This window comes from Vidua macroura, chromosome 1 (assembly GCF_024509145.1).
Source record: "Vidua macroura isolate BioBank_ID:100142 chromosome 1, ASM2450914v1, whole genome shotgun sequence".
NCBI classification, from domain to species: Eukaryota; Metazoa; Chordata; class Aves; order Passeriformes; family Viduidae; genus Vidua; species Vidua macroura.
Genome location: NC_071571.1, coordinates 96,373,585 through 96,395,708, shown reverse-complemented (window position 1 = coordinate 96,395,708; position 22,124 = coordinate 96,373,585). Strand labels below are relative to the sequence as shown.

General features: G+C 37.3%; 1 protein-coding gene across 8 annotated transcripts; it reads left to right on the top strand.

Annotated features, from left to right (window-relative positions):
* The first annotated feature begins 64 nt into the window (after nucleotides 1-64).
* C1H18orf63 (chromosome 1 C18orf63 homolog) lies at nucleotides 65-21,657 on the top strand. Of its 8 annotated transcripts, XR_008437593.1 has the most exons (16): nucleotides 65-278; nucleotides 2,345-2,508; nucleotides 2,987-3,065; nucleotides 5,120-5,176; nucleotides 6,512-6,623; nucleotides 7,572-7,613; nucleotides 8,566-8,642; nucleotides 10,039-10,148; nucleotides 10,792-10,888; nucleotides 10,986-11,071; nucleotides 11,643-11,826; nucleotides 13,123-14,199; nucleotides 15,189-15,305; nucleotides 16,867-16,957; nucleotides 20,217-20,353; nucleotides 21,180-21,657. XR_008437593.1 is itself a non-coding variant. In XM_053980750.1 (15 exons), the coding sequence occupies exons 2-14, from the start codon at nucleotides 2,375-2,377 to the stop codon at nucleotides 16,924-16,926; spliced, it is 2,229 nt and encodes a 742-aa protein (XP_053836725.1). In that variant the 5' UTR covers nucleotides 65-278; nucleotides 2,345-2,374; the 3' UTR covers nucleotides 16,927-16,957; nucleotides 20,217-21,657. The 8 variants fall into 8 exon arrangements, 7 of the variants coding, with proteins under 7 accessions (XP_053836725.1, XP_053836708.1, XP_053836730.1 ...); XM_053980750.1 differs by having other exon boundaries at nucleotides 16,870-16,957; nucleotides 20,217-21,657; XM_053980733.1 differs by having other exon boundaries at nucleotides 20,217-21,657.
* The last annotated feature ends 467 nt before the right edge of the window (nucleotides 21,658-22,124 follow it).

Here is a 22,124-nt window from a genome sequence, read left to right as displayed (position 1 = left end):
GCTGCCGCTTTTCCCGCGCAGCCCGTGAGGAGATCCCGGCGGGAGCGCCCCTGCCACAGGTGCTTCCACGCAGCTCCTCAAAACCTCCCGGTTGTCGCACGAGTCCCTCGCCCCGCCTAGGGAGAGCTCCCCCGCGGGACTTGGAGCGAGGCTTCCCTGTGGCACTGCCCTGCTTTGCTGCCAGGTGGGCTGAGGGCACAGGGAGCAGTGCCTTCCCCTTCTCTCGGCGAGGCTCTGTCACCAGTCCAGCATCCTGTTTCCCTGCAGTTTTGGCTGAGGTAAAATATGTTTCCTTTGCTCTGATCTCAGATGCGTGCGATGGCTTTGTCTGCATTTCAGGCCAGTGTGGGTCCCCACATCCCCCTGTCACGGCCATACACAACTTGGGTGCCTCAGCAGCAATAACCCCATGGACACACTGAGGCGTGATTATAGGCTGGATTTGTGGGGTTTTTTTGTAGCGCAAAAGTTACCCAGCGTGACCTGTCACCCTTCCTGAAAGCTGGTGCTTAACTTCTGCTCCCTGAGCCCGAGTGCAGGACAGCTTTGTACTTCATTGAATGTCACCACCATCTTCAGATCCTGCCTCAACTTTTCAGTCAGCCTGACATGAAGAGTGGCTACTCTCCCTCCGATTGGTGTTGTTCCCAGCTTTCATAAGGAGGTTCTTCATTCCGACTTCCAGGTTGTTACTGAAAATTGCAAATACTGCTGCCAAGCTCTGGGCTTTAGTTGCCTGTTCAGACAGAAAAGACAGGGATAGCCATTCCCTGACAGATGTTCTGTTCAGCTTAGCAGGAGCTCAGGTTTCAGGTTCACGTGCTGTGATTATTGGCGTGTAAAGGTCCAATTTCTCCCACACACATAAAGTCCTCTTGTTCAGAGGGCGGTTGTGTTCATTTCCGAGGATTTATAACCAGTACTTCTTTCTTAACTGGCAGCTCTGTGTTAACTGCTACTTTTCTCTTTATCCTCACCCCTGAAGGGAGAAGCCTTTTGCAAGCACTCTGTCCCATTAGCTTTTAAGATGTCTGGGAAGATTTAACTTAGGCTTAATACAGCAAGGTGTTTCCACAGGGGAGTCATCCTCAAACAGTAAGCAGGGCACTGGAGCATTGCAGCATGTGTTTTACAATATCTGCCACAAAAACCCCCAATAAACATTATGAAAGCCTCGGACTCAGGCTTTCTTTTCCATGGTTGCAAAAGGACGAAATTTTTTCTCATTTGTTTAAAAGTGAGCTTTCCCTTGAGCTGTAGCTTTTGGAATTCTCTGATGAAGTGATAGTCTTGCCTGGCATTTAAAAAAACCCTACTTTTCATGACTGACGAAAGAAAAATGAAATGTGTTTTCCTATAAGGGTAAGAAAGAAGAAAGCATTATTTTCTTTTAAATGATAGTTATAAAACACTCACCTTGTGATTTTTCTTGGATATGATGGAGGTTAATCTGTTTAAAGTGTTACACTGTAAAGAAAGCGAAGCAAAATCAGAACAGCAAAGTTATCTTTGACATTGTTCCTCAAAATACACTTCCAGTTCATAATTGTTTTATCACAATTTACAAAATTGCTTTTCAGGTGAGTACCTGGTGAGTTCATAAAATTTGGGATCAAAATATTTATTGCTGTCCTCACTGTGCTGGTGAGATAATTTCCTAAAATTGTTTTAGGGTTTGGAGAGGGGAAAAATATTAAACCAGCTTTTTCTGGTGTGCAGTGTTCATTCCTGGCTTTCTAACTACCTTTCTTTGAAATACTTTGATTGAAAAAGATGCTCCAGTTAAAAGGTGTATTTTTCTTCAAGTAATGAAATGTTAGATTTTTTTCTGTAATGAATATTCTACATCATTTCACTGTGCCTGGGCTCTGCTGCAGGGCAAAGGAGCACACCACAGGCACTCAAGATGGGCAATATGAATTAATGCTATTCCCATTCACATGTAATTTGTTAGTACTGCATCAAAGAATCATATTCTTAGTCTGAAATTCTGGTTCTTTGGGTTCTTTTCATTGGTTTTTATGAAGTTCCAAAAATGACAGAATTCCATTGCATGTGCTCAGTTAATATGGCAAGGATCATACATGTACTCTGTATTCTTTTGTCCTTGTCTTTACTCTGAATATTTTGACTCTTGCAAATAATTATTTTTTCAAGTATAATGCATTATATATACAAAAAGGATATTCAGCTGTTTTAGCTGACCAAATTATGTTGTATTTTCTCTATATTCTTAATCAAGAGATAATTGATTATTCATTTACCTAATAACATATAAAATTCTGTAAACAAATACCTACCTGCTTTACAAAAATGAATTAATTTTTTTATTTTTAATACCCAGGTGTTGCATCGGGGCAATCAACAACATACCATGAATAGCACCAGACACCAGTCTCTGTTCTTTGTCAGTCTGCCTGAGCTGCAAAAACTCTGTGCTGCTACAGTAACACTGAGTTCTCAAATACCAGAAACTGAGGCAAGGACTATACAGATAAAGACTTGCAGGTAAAGAGTTTTGAGGACTATTATTTCCAGAAGCTGCTAGTGGTTGTTATTCAAATATTTTATTAGCTGTACTAGAATTAACTGTAATAAAATAGCAAAATTCTTATTAATGGCAAGAGTACAAAATTGTTTAAAATAGTTTTTTTTTCTTGGGCAGGGGACTTGCTTGCTATTGGGGAACAAAAACAAAATTTCTATTTATGTTTTAAATTCCCTTTAAAAGAAAAGGGGAGAAATGAGAAATTCTGCCAAAAGGAACACTTTTGGAGAGCTCCATTTGTGTGCCAAAGGCCTGTAATCTTTGTCTTAGACCATTGTGGGTCATCTACAGCAAGTAACTTGGACTAATCCAATTTATTATACTGAACCAATGGAAACTGATTAGAAGTGGAATGTATTGTGTTTGCAAAAGGGAAGGAAAATAAATTTAGGCTGAGAAAATAAAACATTTTTAATTTCTTTCTCACCTTTTTCATAGACAATTGTTATTCCTGTATCAAGAGATCCTTTCTGCACCTGTTACGGGGACACTGAATCAAATTTCAGTTGTGATGGCGGTCAGTATCACTGTGTAAATAAGTATCTGTAGTTACAGACTGCTGCAGATGAGCAGAGTGCACCTCACTTAAAAGAGAGAAGCAGCACTATGTTTTATTGAGGTAAAATAATAATTTGGTGGAGTTTGATGCGTCTGATGGAATTTGGCAAGGTTTTAACAGTGTTCTGTTAAGTTAGCAAGGTTTTAACAGTGTTCCTGTTCATAAAACAGAAAGTTTGATGCCAAGGTTTACCTTAATAATTACACATGGAATAACCATGAAAAGGAAAACTGAGTTAGAATGACTCAGAGAGAGACCAGAGGTGCAAAGAGTAAAGAGATGTCAAATTCTATGGAGACATGAGATTCAGAGTGGATCCCTTTTTGGAATTCCTTTTTGGAGCCTGTGTGTGGCGGCTGTATCCAATCTTTGTCTCAGACTTGGTCTGCTGTTGCGTGCATTCGGAGTCCGTCCGAGCAGCCCGGCTAGAGGGGTGCGACGAGCAGTGCAGGTCTCCAGGTAGTGCCTCCAGAGGAGCAATGGATAGCAAGTCCACTGAATTAAAGAGGCTGACTCTTGTTGGGGGTAAAAATCCAGAAGTTTATTTGGGACTCTTACGAGCCCAAACTGCTTCCAGGAACACCAACCAGCAAGAGCCGTGAGAGGGTCTCAACAACAGCTTATAAACGGAAGAGTGGAAAGGGGAGGGAAGTCTCAATGACCAATAGGGTAAACTTGGGGAGTGGTTCCCGGGATGATTGATAGCAGTAACAACGTATTAGGGAAGATCAGGGGAGGGACCCCTGGTCCTCGTCCAATCACTCGACACCCTTGACAGAAGCTTCCAGACGGTTGGGATGGGATGTTGGATGGCAGACAAGGCACCAGGGAGGGGACACAGGAGTGACTCAGCATCTATGCTGCGTCAGGGGGCAGACTCAGGGAGGATTGACAGGAGTTGGACCATAGAGGTAAAGAGGGGGTACAGGGATAAACCATTCATAAAACATAGGTATAACCAAACACAATACAACATTGGGCAACAGTTCATGCCTAATGGAATTATCCCTACAATGTTTATAGTATCTGAGTAGCTGCATGGATTAGTAATTCTTCATAGGATGAATTCAGCATGCTCTCAGTCACTAACTGCAGATCACAGGTAAGGGGTCTTTTGACCTTTTGTAAGGAAGGTTCTCTTAATATCCAGTATGAATCTTTTAACTTGAGAAGAGTCCCTGCTCAAAACAGAGTCACCTGCCATGCAGGCCAGCTATCGTAGTCTGGCATTCAGGGAGTGCTCAGATTGGGCCCATCCTGATTTTAAAATTAAAGGGTGAAGTAGTTGGCTCTTTATCAATAGTATAGGCAAGACAGGTGTCTTTGATTTAGTGCTGATAGCTCTTTCTGTACTTTGGTTATCTTGTACTTTCGGGTTTCGAAAACACCTTTTGAAATATTTTTCAAGACACCTTCACTCCTCTGTAGATGAGCCAGGGACTTTCCAGCTTGCAAGTTCATCCCAAAGATGTGAGGCCTGTTGCTTCTTGGTCAGTCTGAACCAAAGTATGTCTAGGGGTCAGTTGTATTTGTCACACATACATGTTATGTTTCTCTAAGAAGTGTTTTGTTTGAGGAGCAAGAATAAGTAAAAATATTTCATTTAAAGCAGACTTTTTTTTGTGTGCATTAGTGGTGTAGGGCAACTTAAGTCCATTACTTTTTTGATGAAATGGCCATTTTAGATGATGAACCAATCTGTGGCTTGAAATGGACTCAACTGGTAAGGTACCACCCAATTCACAAGATGAGAAGCAGGTGCAGAGTGCTGCAGCTTTGTTTTGGGCAGTCTTTGGCTCACTTGTCTTGCTTGTGAATGTATCTTTAGCTAGAAATGAGATTACATGATGACAAATCCCTGAGCTGATTTTAGTTTTCTCCTTTAAAACACAGGATAAAATGTTTGCTTAACTATTCCCTTGCATGATTTTCAAAGGCAAAGTTACTGTTGTACCAGAATTTAATTTATGCTTAATGCCAAAACCTTGATTTATTTTTATTGTTATTTTTAGATACCATTTTATGAATCAGGAATATGTCAAGCCTATGTAGAGAGACATGGAGCTACTGTAAGTGCTGAAACATGACAAAGTTCTTTAGGCTGTTACACTTGTCTGCAATTGCTGTTGCCAGAGATGAGTGTTTGTCATAGGCCCTGCACTTTGCACTACAGAAACCGAGTTTCAGGGTTAAGAATTCTGCCCAATAGACAAAATGTGTCCTGTGAATTGGGGCATGGTAAATATACTTTGTCAGACTCAATAGTTTTAAGAAGTTTGTGAGCAATACCTCTAGATTTCTCTGCTGCAGTGGCATCCTGCTCCTGCTCAGAGGCACTGGGGACTGACCTCAAGACATCCTTTGGGCCACAGTCCTGCAGCTCTCCTGCTGGTGTCATGCCCTTCATCCAGCGGGAATGTTCAGGCAGCTGAACTGTCTCCCCATTCACCTTTGGGTTTACCCAGCCTGTACAGGACAGTCTCAGGGAAACCAAACAAAAGCACAGAGAAGAAATGGAATCCCTGAGCTTAACAGCTGATAGATTTTTAGACCATTATGCATATGATTTACTATCTTCTAGTATGCAACATCTATGGAGTTTATGAATGTACATGTGGATGCACTAAAATTGGTGAGTCAGAAGACTGATTGTAACCAAAGCCAGTAGCTCTCATAATTCATTTGCACAGCCAGCTGGGTGTATCTTAATTTGTTCCAAATAGTGCAAATGCATATGCAGATTAGTAAGACATACACTGTTCAAATATTCTTACCTTACAGAACTGCTTTATGTTGATATGTGTAGGTGATGTGTCATTGTTAGGTTTTCCAACACCAAGCAGTTCCTTGCAGGATTCATTAGAAACATCCTTCTGGAGGTGTATTACTTAACTCTTTTTAACCTGCTGTAGATAGTTTCTTGACTAATGGTGATGATCAAGAGAAAGCTCTTCAGGACAGGCAGGCAAGTAGAGCTGTAGGGTGAGCAAAGCTGCGTTTATCTACTGTGATTGCCAGAAAATGTCTCTGGTCTTGACTCTGACAGCAATGGTAACGTCAGCTTTAGATGTGCCTGTTGCCTGGAGGGAGTTGCATATCTAGTAAAGTACTCCAGAGGGTTCAATTAATCTTTTCCCCAAGTCTATTAGCAGCCCTGTGAAAGCATTCTAGGAACTGTCATGCACCTCACTTTAATGGCACATGAAATCCAAATGCCGACATCAAATACTGTGCTACCTTCCTCTTGAAGTGAAGTAGATGAAAGCTAAACATGTGTGGCACATACTAGGATTTGGCTCCAAGATGAAGTAGCAGTATATTTGCTTAAATTTTGACTGATGCCTTTAAAAAAATCTGTTAAATTATTAAAAATGTATGTTTCTTTTTGTCACTGTTTTTATTAGCTGGAAGCACTGCAAACAGTTACTCCAGCCCTTCTCCAAACCTGCCTCTCCTACACACTTACAGCCAGGCTTGCACCCAGATGGAACAAGGCTGGTCATCTCTTGGTGCAAGGTATTTGACTCGCTTGGGTCAGGGATCAAGCATTTAGTTTCCAGTTCTTTATTGTAGCATTTATTTTCCATCATTTAAATTCCATAATTATTTCATTCATTTTAATAAATTGTGTCATTCCTTTATCATATTACTTTTTTTCTTTATTTGAATTTTTATTGTTGTGTTATCCAAGTTAAATGACTCAATATTCTGAATGGACATGACATTCACCTTTTCGTCTTCTTCTTTATCTTTGTATAGATCAAATAATTATGTCAACTGTATGCAATGTAACAGATGAACCCAAATATTGTTGGACAGAGAATGTCTTCTAAAAATTTGGCTGGTTTTATGGACTCATGCTTTCAGCAATAACACTTCTGCACATGATTTGTAGGCTCTTCTAAACAGAATTAGTTTTCTGTCAGACCCTCTCCTTCTACCAAGCTCTGTCTTTTTTGGATCATAGTTGCTTTGCCTGACATCTCTGCTAACTCCTGCGTAGTATAAATGTGAATTACCAAACTATAAAAAACTGTAGTGTGCTCATAATAATTAGAGCAGTTGTATACATCATTACAAATATGTGCTGAGAAAAGTGTGTGTGTTGTTATCTTATTTACAGCCACAATAACAACAGTATCCTGTTCTCATGATCTTCAAAATATATGGGTATCAGATTGAAATCAGCTGATTCAGGAGTAGTGACTGAAGTAGAGGGTTAGGAGGAAAAAGTGATGTATAGATTGCTACCCACTAATATACCTTTACATATCTATCTTTTTATAGATGTTAATGAATCAGTGAAAAGTTAATTGATAGAAGGATTTTATCTCCTTAAAAGGAACACACTTTCAGCATTTGTAATAGACACAAACAAAACTGTGATTTCTCCTTTTTTTTTTTCACATAAAGACTTTAGACATATGGTTTAGAAAATAATGTCTGTCTATTCTATTTATTAAGGGAAAGACTTTTTGTCTCATTCAGGAAGGCAAAATGCTGTTGGTAAGTACAATATTCTGATAATGGCAAAGTTGAGAGAGCAAGGTAAAGTCAAGCACTTTCCTACTGCCATAATCTTGGTATTACCAGCACAGGGTCTTTGGTTTTCATTCTGAAATAACTTCTGTCAAAATACTCTTGGTGGCAGGTAATGTTCTGTCTGTAATAGTTGTCAGCTCAGCTGAAAAATTACTCACAAAGTAGATAATTTTTATACTATTAATCTACAGATATAGACTGACATTTGCCATTTTGAAGTTATAATTATTGCAATTAAATGCACTTGCCTTAAATTAAGAGTCTTGCAAGTGATGTGAAAGTTCTATAATAATAGATAGGAAAATGAGCTATGGTGACTGTCCATTATGTACTGTTTGCTGTTCACAAAAGTGAAGTCACAAAGCATGCTGGTTAGCTATTGCAAAAATTACAAAGTAGTATTTTTATTCCAGTATAAAAGTTAAAGCTTACATTTGGTAATATTGGAGCCTAAATTTGTAGCAGAGATATATGTTGAAGAACTCAGAACTGAGTGAAAGTTCTGCAGGTGTGTCCATAAATGCTTGCCTTGCTCATTTAGTCTTTCCTATTGACAGCTCCTGGATGGAAAATACTGTGCTGAATGACTCAGTGCAGCAAATGGTTATATGAACTACATTTGCTTTGAAAATGGGTGTTTGTTTGTCAAGGATATGAGGATCAAGCACACAGTTGCACAGCCAGCCTTAAGTTTCTGAGTTACTATATGACACTAATTCATTAGTATTTTTATTTTTCACAGTTAAAATGCACCTACTTTTAATTTCTGTGCTGAGAAAGTCTAGCCTTTTGATTTTCAAACACAGCATTTCAACTAACAATTACCTTAAATAAATATTTGGGTAAGCTTTCTGCCTAAGAGATGAGCTGCAATTCAAAATAGGACATTGTGCTTTTTTTTTTTTTTCCAATTTAGTTATAGACCTCAATGTGTCAGAGAGACAGCTTTGCATCAGTGTGGAGCCTTGCTCAATTCGGCTGCCACCCCCTGAGGTATAAGCCAGTTATATTTTCTATGACTGTGTTTGTTTTATTAGTCCTTATCTTCTTTTCTGTTAGGTGACTTCCAGTTGGCATGATGGGCATAGAAGTGCTTATTTCTGATTGCATTGAGACATTAACCATATTCCCTGACTATCTGCACAGTTTATAAAAGCATAACATCCATATTGCATCTGTATTGACGCATTCTAGCAAGCATTGTAAAACTGAGATTAAAGGCTAAGAGAGCTTTCAAAAATGCTAACAGAATATAGCAGTGACGTTTCTTTGTGACTCTAGATTTCCTTCTAGCAGTGTTTTCTAGAAAGCTTTCAGTCACACTGTAGTACACAGACAGTTTTGAATAAAAACAGAGCAACTACAGGTGAGTTGTTGGCGCCATGTTCAAGGTCCCTTTATATAGTTATTATGGAATCTGCATCCAAAATATTGGAGCAGCTGGGACTATGCTGCTTGTAAGTTTAATTTATACATTGTTTAAGAAGTCATGGTTGAGGTTGAAAACTTATTATCCTTTTTTGATGGCCATGCCACCTGTGGTGAGTATATCCATACATGCAGGCAGGGCATATTTATCAGGCTTGCTGGTTTCTTCTAAAATAAATATTTCTGATCCAAGATTTTTTTTTTTTGTTGAATTAGAAAAATAGGATTTCTTCTGAGACCTGCTTGGGACAGCATAAATCTTAAAGCTATCTATAAGAAGCCAGTTCCTGAATTATATAGACCAATGATGGAAAAGATCATGATGTGGCTTTATTACCAGTTTGATCCTTTCAATACTTTTCTAAAACAGAAATGGTCAGATTTTCTTCTTAGTGAATAAATGAAAACCATCACAGATTATAGAAAGATAAAATGTTTCTCAAATATCTGTCTTTGATTGTTCCCTACAGTCAAATTCTGACATTGTGAAAAAGTGTGGTGGTTTTTGACTTCTCAGAGGATGAAACTACATGTCCCATTAATTCTGTTACTTGGATACTTGCACATGTTTAGGCAAAATGACACACACAGTTACTAGAATGTCGAGCATGGGTATCTGATTTGAACTTTTTAAAAATGTGTGTGGGGGTGAGACAGCTCTCAGTTTGAGAAATTCCTTCTATACTCTTATTAAACAATTTCAAATAAAGGTTTAATCTCTCTGATTTCAATAAACTTTAAACTTTGTACTTGCATGGCTTGTGGAAGTGTAGGCTCTAACATGAGATAGTGTGCAATTTGATAATGGAAATATCTTCTGAAATAATCAATCTATGAGAACTGATGAAAGAATGATAATATATCAAGTTTCAGTGTCTCAAGATACACAATTATTTTTGAAGATTTTAAATTTGTACTGCTGTAGAATTATTTGCAAATAAACTTTCTTTTCTGTTTAAAGCTGGGAGATTTTGATATTTCAGCAAACACCGTAAAGCTGTTTGACAGCAATGAAAACACAGTTATTCAGCAACATTCCATACTAAGTAACTGGTGCTATGTTTTGCCAAGGTAGGAATCTGTTCACATTTCAGCAGAAATAAATATTTCTTGAAATGTTTGCCCTACAAATTGTGAATTTGATGATAATGATAAGAACACTTCTGTTTTGCAATCTGTTTTAAATTCAGGCATTTGTTGTTTTTATTATCTCATTGTTAAGGAAAATAAGAAAAATTAATCAACAAATCATAAATTACACATTTAAATGCTATTTCAATTTACTGATCTTTCTGATACTTATATGGTATGCAAGAGCATTAGTTTTTCTCAAATACAGTTTTACCAGAAAGTCAATTTAAAGAAAAAGTATTTCAATCTTTGCCATGAACTACCTTCATTTTTATCTAATATTTTTCATCATTAAATTTAGAAGTAATGATGATATTTGCTTTTATTCTACATTCACTGCCAGCGAGTGTTGAAGAGAAATGTCACTTGTAGTTGTCACTTTATTCTTTACCATACTTCAGAAAATATTGCTATTGTTATGTCATGAACTTATGAGCTAAAGGTATTAGTCTTCAAAATATAAAAATAATCTCTAAATACTTTGAATGCCAAAAATAAGATTTTTTTTCCCCAAAAAACCAATATATTTTCAACTGGATTTTATGACAGCCTTTCTAAGCAGCCCTTCTTTATCTGTGCACAGCATGAAAATGGGTCAGATCATAAACATCAGCCACATAATTCCTCCAGAATCTCCTTTCCATTCATATAAGGATTTTCAGATGCACTGGAAGAGTCTGGTAAGAAACACATACACTGCTTTCATTTTTCCCTCCCTTTTTTGTTTATCTATTGAGTTTGTCCTTGTAATACCTGTTTTTATTTGGTTTATCTAAGTATGGATATATTCTTCCTGAGGATCTTGAAGAGACAAAAATATACTTGAGTGTTTACTTCAAACCAATAGGGGAGAGGTTCTTCACGTATCCTTTCAGAATATATTTGTTATGTTTCCTCTCCTACAATTCTAGCAAAGCTCTGCTTTTCATTTTTGAGCGTGCCAGATTTCCTTCTTTCATAATTTCGTAGTAGTCACTAGAGAGGTGTTTTAATAGACAAATAGAAACAAAATGTTTAGTCAAATCTCTGTCCCAGTATTGAATAATCAGAAGTCAAATAGAGCAATTTATTTCACGGCTTCCATAAATGTGATAATGCCAGTTTAAATGTGATGTAAAAGGAAGTGGTGTAAAAGAAAGTCAAATTGTGTAAAAATGTGACCAAGAAAAATTGCTTGTAAAGAGAATTTTTCTGCCAGGAATCACTAGAATAAGGGTTACTTATATTGAGTAATCTTTGCTGTTATAGGTTAGCGTGGTATAATTGTGCTGAAGTCCTGTAACTTTATAAACTTCAGGCCCATAAGGAATTAAGTGCTTTTGTTCACCTTTTTAAAAAACATTTAGACAAACTCATGTTTTCTTCTCAACCAAGATGATTAATAACTATAGAAATATAAAGAAACTTGTTATGTATACTTGAACACTTACTCAGGTACCCTTTAAGTTGCATCCGAAGTCAGCCAGTGCAGTATTTCCCCAGAACAGATGCAGAAAGTGTAGTGAGCTCTTTTCTTTCGGACATAAAGAGCAATTTTTCACAGCTGTGTGGATTTCCAGTAAAGATGACAAGTAAAGCACTTTATGCTACAAAGGAACTCTCCAGGGCTTCAGTGCATGTAAGGCTTTCTTTAGAAACATATTAATGGCACATACTTTTTCATTGCATGAAGTGGTCTTTATCATATTCAGAGCACAGTAAGAGTATATATCTATGCTTTTCACAACAAACTATCAGTCCTGTAACTTTTAATTATGATGTAAGTAAAAGCTACAGTATTTGCCATTCTAAAGTTGTTATTAACATTATAAGTACATTTAAAAAACTGACTTGGTGTTAATTAGTTGCTATCAGTATTTGCAATTCTGTAGATTTTTTTTTTTTTTTTTACATTTGGATAACCGGAACTTTCTCAAATCTCTTCCACAGTAATAAAAACAACAGTAATAACAACAATAATAAGAGGTGAGGCACTGGAACAGGTTGCCCAAAGATGTAGATTCTCCATCTCTGAAAGTGTTCAAGGCCAGGCTGGATGGGGCTTTGAGCAACCTGGTCTGGTCAAAGTTGTCTATGCCTATGGCAGTGGGGCTGGAACTAGATGATCTGTCAGGTCCCTTCCAACCCAAACCATTCATGATTCTATTATTATTATTACTAGCAGAGTAGCAGTATTACAATTTATTTAAAAATAAAAAGAGGACTGTGTGGACATAAGCATTTTAAAACACTCAAGCTGTAAGATTTACTCCACATCTGGTGATGAAAAGGAGGCAAGCAATCAAAACTCCTATAATTTGAGGTTGTGACAAAGGCTAAGGCTCAAATTTCTTTGGTGGTAGTGTGTGAAAGAAGAAATGAAGTAATTAATTCTGAACAAATAATAGTGACAGAAGTTGCAGAGGTTCTAAAATACTATAATCCTCTTTCAGAAAGCAGTTTCTGTTTATGTCTCTCCAGTGATCAAAGCTAGAATGGGTCCTCTGTGTCATCTGCAGTTTTATAGACATCCAAACTGCCTTTTGCTCAGAATACAGATGCTCTTAGAAGTCTTAAGAGATGAGGAGCCCTGTCAGTCAGACCCTCTGTAGAACTTCTCAAAAGGGGTAGACATTTTCCAGTTGGAAAGCACTAAACCAAGATAATTACTGTAATTTAAATCTTTCCTTCTGAGAAATACGATATTCTAGCATAGTTTGTAAACACCAGACTCGGGGAGGATAAAAAAAACCCCTTAATTTATAGTGACAACTAATATTGTTATAAAATATAGTCATTCTAATCCAAAACACAAAATTGTATTCTTATATGTTGTGACGTCGATTAGGTTGATACCATATAGCAATGCATTAGGTGGCACTATCAGATCGTTAAATGCAGTTTATTCAATTTAGCAGCTCTTGATGTGTTGCAGGAAATAAAACCTAAGCATACAAAACTGGACGGTGAGATGGTTTGTGTAGTATCTCTAACGCAGGCTCCTCCAAGAAAACCTACTTTGCCTGGAATTCCTTCACCGTGCAGTACGGAAAACAGCCACTGGATGGAGCGTTTGATCAAAGAGCCAGGAGCAAACAGTTTTTCCAGCAGCAGTAACAGTACAGGAGGGGTTAGCATTGAAGCAACAGAGAAATCAGTAAGCAATAAGCAAATACCAGGTATTCCACAGTTACCAACTGCAAAATCTTCAGGAACACCTGTAAACTCAGCTGTTGAAGCCACGCTCCCAAAAGTCAGCAAAATTATACCAATTTTCAAAGGAAAGTTGATGCAAATGAATGGAAAGATCACAAATCAAACAGATAGGAAGAAAAAGGAAAATGCTGAAAGGTATTCACCAATAAAAAGTGTGGGTGTTTCGTCTTCTCTGCAGTCTGTGCAAAAATCCAGCATAACTCAGATTTTCAAACACATCCAAAATATGCCAGTCAAAACTCCTACTGACAACAGCGTGCTTCAGATAAAGAACATGAAGACACACACAAAACATGGTACACCCATATTCCGATGGAAAACCCAGTCTAGGGGACAAATGGCTAACTCTGACTTTTCTGAAAACTCAGCTTCAGGTGGGAATCCAAGTGAAGTCAATCACAAAAAGGCAAATTCTCCATTCTTTCTTAAGAATGTTGGGCCAGTGCTTCAGAAATCAAACACCAGTCCATGTCTGAATACACATGAATCTTTTACTTCCAGTGCAAGAAGGGGGAAAAAGTTTACAAGTCAAAATACTGCTCAATTTCTTGAGGAACAACACCAGTCGACGGAAGTGCATTTGCAGATTTGTAAATTAGACAGTGAAATGACAAATTCCAGTTTGTCCCTGCAACAAACAAAGAGATCAAATAAAGGATCTAGGTTAAATATTCATGAATCTGTCTTCAAAGATACAGTGTGCATGGCTAAAAGTGAAGAAAACAAAGCAGCATGCCACTCTAAGGACTGTACTGCTGAGACAACCAGTCATAATTCCAAACCTAACTTTGAACAGGTAGAGTAAAGGGCTCATTCTCACTGCTTCCCACAAATTCAAAAACAACGTTAAGCAATAAAGAGCATGACTTTCATCATGTTCTACCATCACTCTCAATATAGTTTCCTAAAATTCTACCATATAACTTAATGTTTTCAGCCACTGCTGGTTTTTTTTTTTTCCCTGAAAGGGAAGATGATTTGCTGTGTTTTTTGAAATAAACACGTCTTTAATTTGAGACTTTTATGGTGGTGTAATTAGTTTTCCTTTGTTTTAGACAGTTTATCCAGGTCTGTGTGAGGTTAACATGGTGACATTTTTTTGGTGTTCAGTCTCCATATAAAACCACAATAATGGAATATTTCCTTCCTCCTGGAATGAATCTCAAACCTCATCAATTGTGTAGTGCTGACAGCAGTTGTGTGTAAGGCATTGTGCTGTTAGACAAACATGTAAGTTTTGCAAATACAAGTTTAATTATAATTTCACAAAAAGCACAAGTTGCAACAGGAAAAAAATCCCTCTGGACATGAGGAAAAAAATCCTCAGTGTGAGAACAGCTAGTCAGCTACTAGAACAAGTTGCAGAGAGAGGTTTTTGAGTTTGCTAGCCTTCCATTTTCTCAGAACTTGACTGAATGGGACCCAAAGCAAGGTGATCTATCTTTGAAGTTAGCTCTATTTTGAGTAAGAGTTATGATTAGGTGACAGCTAGAAGTACTTTACCACCTAATTTTTCTGTGCTTCTCCCTGCATTTCAATTAAAAAAATAGTTGAGCTGATTTCAGTGTAATTTTTACAAGGATGATATTCCATACATTTGGTACCTGGATGAAATGTCTTGGGCTTATCATGTTTTTCATCTATACAATGTAATTTAGTGGGTTATCTCAGCTTTGTGTGATGAGGGCACCTTTTGAAAAAGCAGGTAATTTTAAAAGTTAGAGATCTTGTTCAAAATGTTGTGGGGTGTTTTTCTAATGAAGGTATAAACTTCTGTGCTTTAAGATGATTACAGGGAACAAGTATCTGACCTGTGAAACACTGACCTCAAAACCGACTTTGCCAGTCAAGGAGAGCAACATGGAAGCATCTGTAAAGAAAAGTTGTGCCAGAAGAAGACAGGTAAACCTCCCCACACACATACACTCCATAATCTAGTCCAGAAGGACCTGAATTAAGAGACAAAAAAAATATTTAAAAATTTTTTGTATGTTCCAATTAAAATGGGCAGGCTAAGAAATCTTACTGACCTATCTGGATAAAATTAACCTTAACCAGGATAAAAGTAACAGTAACCATTGGGTATGAGACTGTCACTTGAAGAGTTCATTTAAAATGTTTGTCTCCAGCAAAAGATGCTACTGAAATGTTTAATGATGTCACTATTTCTGAAACAGATTTTCTGATTCTACAGAAAAGTTCTATCCTGCCCAATATAACTCTGGGCATTTTCAGTGGCTCTGTGAGATTTTCATCTCAAGGACTTTAGCAACATTCTGTAGAAATTACTTTTTGTTTAGTTATGCTTTTAAAGCCAAGTACAGGGCAATTCAGGATGTTTTAACTGTAATTAAAGGAACACAGTCTGTGCTCTCCGTGCAGATCAGAAAAGGCCAGTGCAGCAACCCCAGGGGCCTCCTGCAGGAACACACTCATACCCCAGAGCTTGAGCTGCAGCAAGGAAGAGAGGAGTCTGTGTGGGAAGAGCCAGCCCAGCTGCTCTAAGCTGGCCCCATCCAACTGCAGCTGGGAAAGGCCCTTCCACAGGGCCACAACTGAGTCAGTGGTTACAGGCCCAGCACTGCAGTGCTACAGCAGTAGAGTCACTCTCACAAAGAGAAGAAAAACAGCAACTAAAAATAGCTGTTTATAGGAATAACAGCTCCAGGGGTCTGGGTTTTGAGGGGAGACTTTCACCACAATATGAATTAATGAAGTCCTTTGCCTGCTGCTGGGAATGACTCAGACACACCAGGGCTTGTGAGCTTGGAGAGCTTGTAGCTGCTCTGGCAGCACTGTTGGAATGGGGAAGGGGCTCTGCCCTGTCCTAGTCAGGAGTCAGAAGTGCCCCATGCATTCCTCGCTCTCCAGGCAGGCTGTGAGTAGCACAGGTACCTGCCTGAGCCCTGCAAGCTACTTTTGGGAAGTGTCAGGACGCAGCAAGTTCTCACTGTCACGCTGCCACTGCAGTGCTGCCATTGCTGGACTCAAGAGAGGTGGATGCACAGCTCTCAGGAAGTTTCGTTGGTGTGTCAGGAAAAGAAAAGAGGCTTGTCTGTTAATTGGGGTCGGGATGGACTCTCTGATGCTTATTGGGCTGATTCCTCCTGTCCCCCTATTAAAATATAATGGTGCTAAATGGGGAGACTGCTAAACACATCTCTGAAGAAAAAGCCTTTGTCATTACTGATCATCAGAAATGACAGCTGGTTTTGAAAGTCATGGTTGCCAACATATAAAGGGTATTTTCAAAGTAGCCATGTTCCTAATTATTTAGCCACTGTACTTATAAACATACTTCAAATTATTTATATTAGAAAACAGAAATTTTTATTAATTGCTTCTTATTCAAATAAGAATTTCAATCAGAAACAACTTTTTTTAGTTGAACTTTTAGCTTAGTATTGCTGCTTCATTTGCTTTATTGGCTTTTGCCCTTTTCTGTTTATCTTGTTTTTGTAAGCAGAAAGAAGAAGGTTATTCAAAGTTAAAGAGAGCCAGAAGAAGTAAAACTTCTACTTAAGGTGTTCTGGAGCATTGAGAGAAAACTCTGGGTATGTTTATTAGAAATTTAAAATATTTTCTTTTTTTAAAACAGTATCGCATGTCTGTAATAGTTCCTGCGCTTTTGGATCATGATGATGGTATCAGCTGTCTACAAAAGAATCACTTTACTATAGAAATGGCTTCTAGAGCAAACTGATGAGGTAACTGAGGTAACTAAATTGCAAAGGACACTAGCAAATAAAACATTGTACTTTTTTTGTGAAACAAACTATGTTTAAAAAAAGGCATTTTGTACTTCCTAGAACTTAGAGTTTGACATAAATTTGTCAAACCATTTTTGAGTGGCTCATTTTTCTCTCAGATTAAAATAAACCTGGTTTTTGGGCTTCAAAGTTTCCCTTGAATCTGAGCTGAAGTTAAAACCAAAAACCATTAAAGTGGAGCTGTGTATATTATTTGATATCATTACAAGAAATGTGTCTAAATGCTCTTGTGTTGCTGAGATCTAATCACAGGACAAAATTTTCTGTCATAAAAACTGAATAAATTTAGTTTTGTTACAAGATATTTCAACCCACATTGTGGGTGGTTGTCAATAATAGTCTTGCAGGATAAAACAAGCTTGTCCTTTGAATGTTCCTTTGAATATCAAGAATACAGCATTAGGACATAGCATGAGAAGCTCACCAGGTTGAAGGACCGAATGCCTATCACAAGTTATCAGTAATAAAATGTGCAGGAAAGGGTAGCCTATACAGTTAACTGTTTCAGAGGTAAATGGAAGTATATTTATTCAGATTAAAATATTGATGTAAGCAAGATGGTCACACAGACAGAACAGCACAAAAAATGTATATTATACAAAGCATATAGAAAGACAGAGCAATAAAGATGCAAAATATAAACTGTGCATGTTTGAACCTGGCTTTTAGCTTTAATGGAAGTGATAACAAGTAGCCAAATGTGCATTTTGTCTCAGAGATGCACTTTATGTCCTTCCTTTCCTTTGTGGGATATATTTCCTCCAGTGAACAAATATATCAGTTGTCTGCTTTTCCTAAAGAAAGAAAGTCTCTGGTATGGATGGAAGCTTTCCATCTTTGGCCTTCACACTTTGGTATTCAGCGTATTCCATCCCTGGGTTTAGCATTCCATCTCTCCTGCTTCAAGCCAGGCAGTTCAGGCATGATCCTTCTTCAGAGGTGATCTATTCTAGTGATCAGCACAGATATGCCACAGGTCCAAAGTCTGTGACTTTCACTGAGGACTGATGAGCAGAAGTGGTGTCTCTGTGAATGGTCAGAACTTTACTTTTGTTAACTCTGATTTTTTTCTTATTTATGAGTTAAATGCCACAGCATCAAGTTGATCATGGTAGACAGTGCTTAAACCCCTGAGAGAAAACAGTGTTTTCCATACAGTGTTTAAAATATGATTTCCAAGAATCCCACTGGTAAGGGTTCTTCATTAGTGCTGATGATTTAAAAAGAAAACTAGAGCTAAAACAACTTCTGCTGTTGGACTCTTGCCTACAGTTTTGGTTCTGTAAAGCTGGACTCTAAATTCCTATATTATGTACTACTACACATGCATTCAGAGTGCATGTTTTCATTTGAACGCTTGGGAATTACTTGTGAGTTTTCCAATTTACTGCGTAGCGAGATTTATGTGTGAGAAGTCCTTAACACTGGAATTCAGTGATGTAGTCAGCAGAAAGGACTTTGTTCTATAATTCATGACAAAAAAAACATTTTTTACAATTATCTTACAAAAAGGGTTAGTTTTTATGACTTATGTGCCAAGTTGCACAGCCTCTTGACTTATCCAGGAAATCACAGTATATTCCTAATTTTTTTCTTTGTTTTGTTGGAGTGTGTTAATAAAGCAATGTGAGAGAAGTATTTAACATTTTAAGCTGAACATTTTATTCTAACACTAACAGTCTCCAAGCCTAGTTCCTTATTAATAAAAGTCACCTTATCATTTTCAAGGTCACGAACTACTGTGAAAGCGAAATTTGTTTTCTATGACAAATCAAAAGAGCAGAGCTTCCAAAGCACAGCACATACTACTACAGAAAAATGTTTTTTAAAAAAGCATTTGCAGCATTGCAATTGTTGGTGGAAGAACAGACATTAAAAATGTCAGCTCTGAAGCTTCCAAGCTTTTTCTACTGATCTGCAAAACTCTTCCTGTTGTTCTGCTCCTGTGTTGTAGTGAGATACTACTGGCCTTTGTTTCAGTTGCCAAATTTCATTTAGCAAACGAGAAGACACAAATTCATCACAGACAATAATAGCAGGATTTCACCTGAAAGTATTTGCTGCTATTACTGTAAGGATATTGTGTGAATATAATAGTAAGGTAGGAGGTCCACACAATTGGAATTATATAAAAAATTCTCAGCAGTCTTGGGCTGAGATCTATTGGACTGTTTCTTCCAAAAGGTGCATCCTTCAAGCCTACATTTAGGAATTTATCTTATAATTCGAAGGCTATTCTGCAGAAATTTCAACAAAGCTATCTTTTAAATGCTTTCTTCATGTGAAATAGTAGGCTAAAATAGTATCTTTCCTATGTAGTGAAAATATTTGTCTTCATTAAAAAAAGGATTCTGAAAATGTTCAATCTTGCAATGAAAAAGCAATTTATTTTATGATGGGGGAAAATATCCTAATCAGATCTAGTAGCAGAAATAACCTTTGGACTGTGTACATCAGTAGGTTGTGGGTACCTCAGTACCCAAAAAAAGTTGCTATTATGATTTTTTTTTTTCTGTTATCCGGTCCATTTTCCATTTCTATGGGGTTGATTCAGGTCAATACTTAATTTATTGCATGGTTGACCATTTATAAATGCTAAAGAATGATATCTTAAGATTCCATCTCTTACTTTCTCGTAGAGTTAAGAATGTAGTTTAGCTGCCTGACCTCAGCCAAAGTTTAAAAAGGTGTGAATAGACTTCTGCAACAGAAGTTCCTTCTTCCAACACCACAACTGACTGTGATATTTTGAGGGGTTTAAATCTAAAAAAACAAGATCTAAGAGAAAGGATAAATATCCTTTATGCATATATGTGTACATATATGTGCATAATACCACATATTTATGATGAAGAGAATTCTTTCTTGTTCTGTATAAAAATGCAGACATTTAATTTGAATGCCCTGAACATAAACTTTGTAAAAAGAATGCAAATACAGATGTGGGAATACAGCAATATTTTTTCCTTCATATTAGCCATAGAGTTCTCAGCTTTTGTTTTCTTCTATGATGTAAATTTTTTCTATGCTTTCCTCCTTTCAGGTTCCCAAGAGGGCAGTAACACACTTGAGAATCTCTGAACTTCATGTATTTTGTTGTTTGTCATTGGTAGCTGTTTCTGGAAAAAAAAATGAGGGTTAAATACAGTCAAATACCATCAACTTCTTCAGACAGTTCAGGTTAATAAGCCTCTAATGCTTTTGAAAATTTAACTAAATTGTTTAGTTTTTAAATCACATTATGTATGTCCTGCTGCTTGCTTACACAGTTAATCATTCTTCCAAATTATTTTGTTGTTTCTAGTCGTGTTTTTAAAGATAAAATATTTAATTCTTTGTTACAGTATCTGGGCCAGTTTGATTCATCAGTTCCCAAATAAGTTTCCCTTGTCAAGTCAAATGATTTGAAAAATAAACAACTTTATTCCTACGGGAATAATTTAAAGACTGGATTTGACTCAAGCTGCATTAATTTTTGTTGTATTTTTTTGATGACTTTTCAGATATTAAACTGCTCTGTAAAAGATTTTTTAAAGTTTAATTGACAACCCCATTCTTCAGGAGCTCATAGAGAACCTGTAGGTGCCCTTTGAGTAATTTTATTGCTATAAGTGTGACTTCAGTGACCTACTTCAACATGCAGAAACAAATATATACATGTATATAAGATTGTTGCCTCATAATCACTGCTTTGAAGTGCATACTATTATGGTATGTTCCATACTCTTATAGAAAATAAGAATCCAATGTCACACTAGCTCCTAAACTCAGATGTTACAGAACTATAGTTTAACACTTGTTTTAGACATACATTTGCAAATCTTTTTTTTCTAAAGGGCTTGATACAATGGGACTTTATGCCCTTCATTTAACTTTTTTTTTTAGGTTTATGTTGCAACAGCTGTATTTCTCTTCACTTCATTTTTCCAAGTTGGATTTTGTCCTACTACTATGACAATTTTTCTTTTATTTTGTTTTTTTTCTTGAACGGTGACTGTCAACATAGCTCTAATTTCATGGTGCCACTGTTTACAAGGAAGTGAGCTCTTCAGCAACATGTCATTTTCTCATACATAATACAAAAAAGAAAAAAATCAAGCCAAGACAAATAAGAAAAGAAGTTAGTGCAATATGCTCAGCAAGAAATCAAATTATATTTACCTTTTGTCTAGAAGCTGGTATGCAAGGCTACTTTTCAAATGCTCTGGTTTAGTCACCTTTCATAGGTTTAACTGTATGTAACTGATCTTTTTCCTGTCTTACATGGAAAAGCCTGTAGATTAGTTGCATTTCTGCCATGCTATATAAATTAGTGCTTTTCCTGATCTGTTTCCTATTGTTGCTTTTAAAATGCTGCTGGTTGCCAGCATTTGTCTTGTATTATCACAGAAGTAATTTTGTACTGTTTTTGCATTTTTAAATGTTTACTACATTTTGTGTTATCTGTTATAAAACTGAAAATATAGAAGAATTTATTTATCTCAGCTCGAGTGTGTTCCACTTAAATAAACTATAGAGTTACTCCTCTGTGCAAAATTGCCAGCTACTTCCTGGTCTAAACTGTGGGGAAGAACCTTGTTACTCCACCCCACCCACCCACTCCTTGTAAATGCATGGGAAGGTGTTGATAGTGAGCGGAACTGCGCTGGGTGCAGGAGTGGTGTTGGTGGAAATGCCACTAGTGGGAAGGAAGGATTAGTGCTGTGAGTGCCTTGGGAGGATTTGGTGATACTCTCCACTGTTTATATGTAAGAGCCCACCACAGTTTCTGCTTTTAATCAGTTCTCACTAACTGGGCAGAACACCCTCACTTCTGGCAGGAGCCAGAACCTGTCAAAGCACAGGAACCCTCAACATCCAGGATCACATGGAGCTTCCACATGTGATATCTGCATGCTTAGTTTCTCAAAACAGACTACTCCACAGGTCCCAAAATATATAAATGTACATA

Coding starts and splice junctions, on each gene's coding strand:
- C1H18orf63 (XM_053980733.1), top strand. CDS start 2,375: ATGAATAGCACCAGACACCAGTCTCTGTTCTTTGTCAGTCTGCCTGAG. Junction 3,066..5,119: donor AAATTTCAGTTGTGATGGCG/GTCAGTATCACT, acceptor TGTTATTTTTAG/ATACCATTTTATGAATCAGG. Junction 6,624..7,571: donor TGGTCATCTCTTGGTGCAAG/GTATTTGACTCG, acceptor CTATTTATTAAG/GGAAAGACTTTTTGTCTCAT.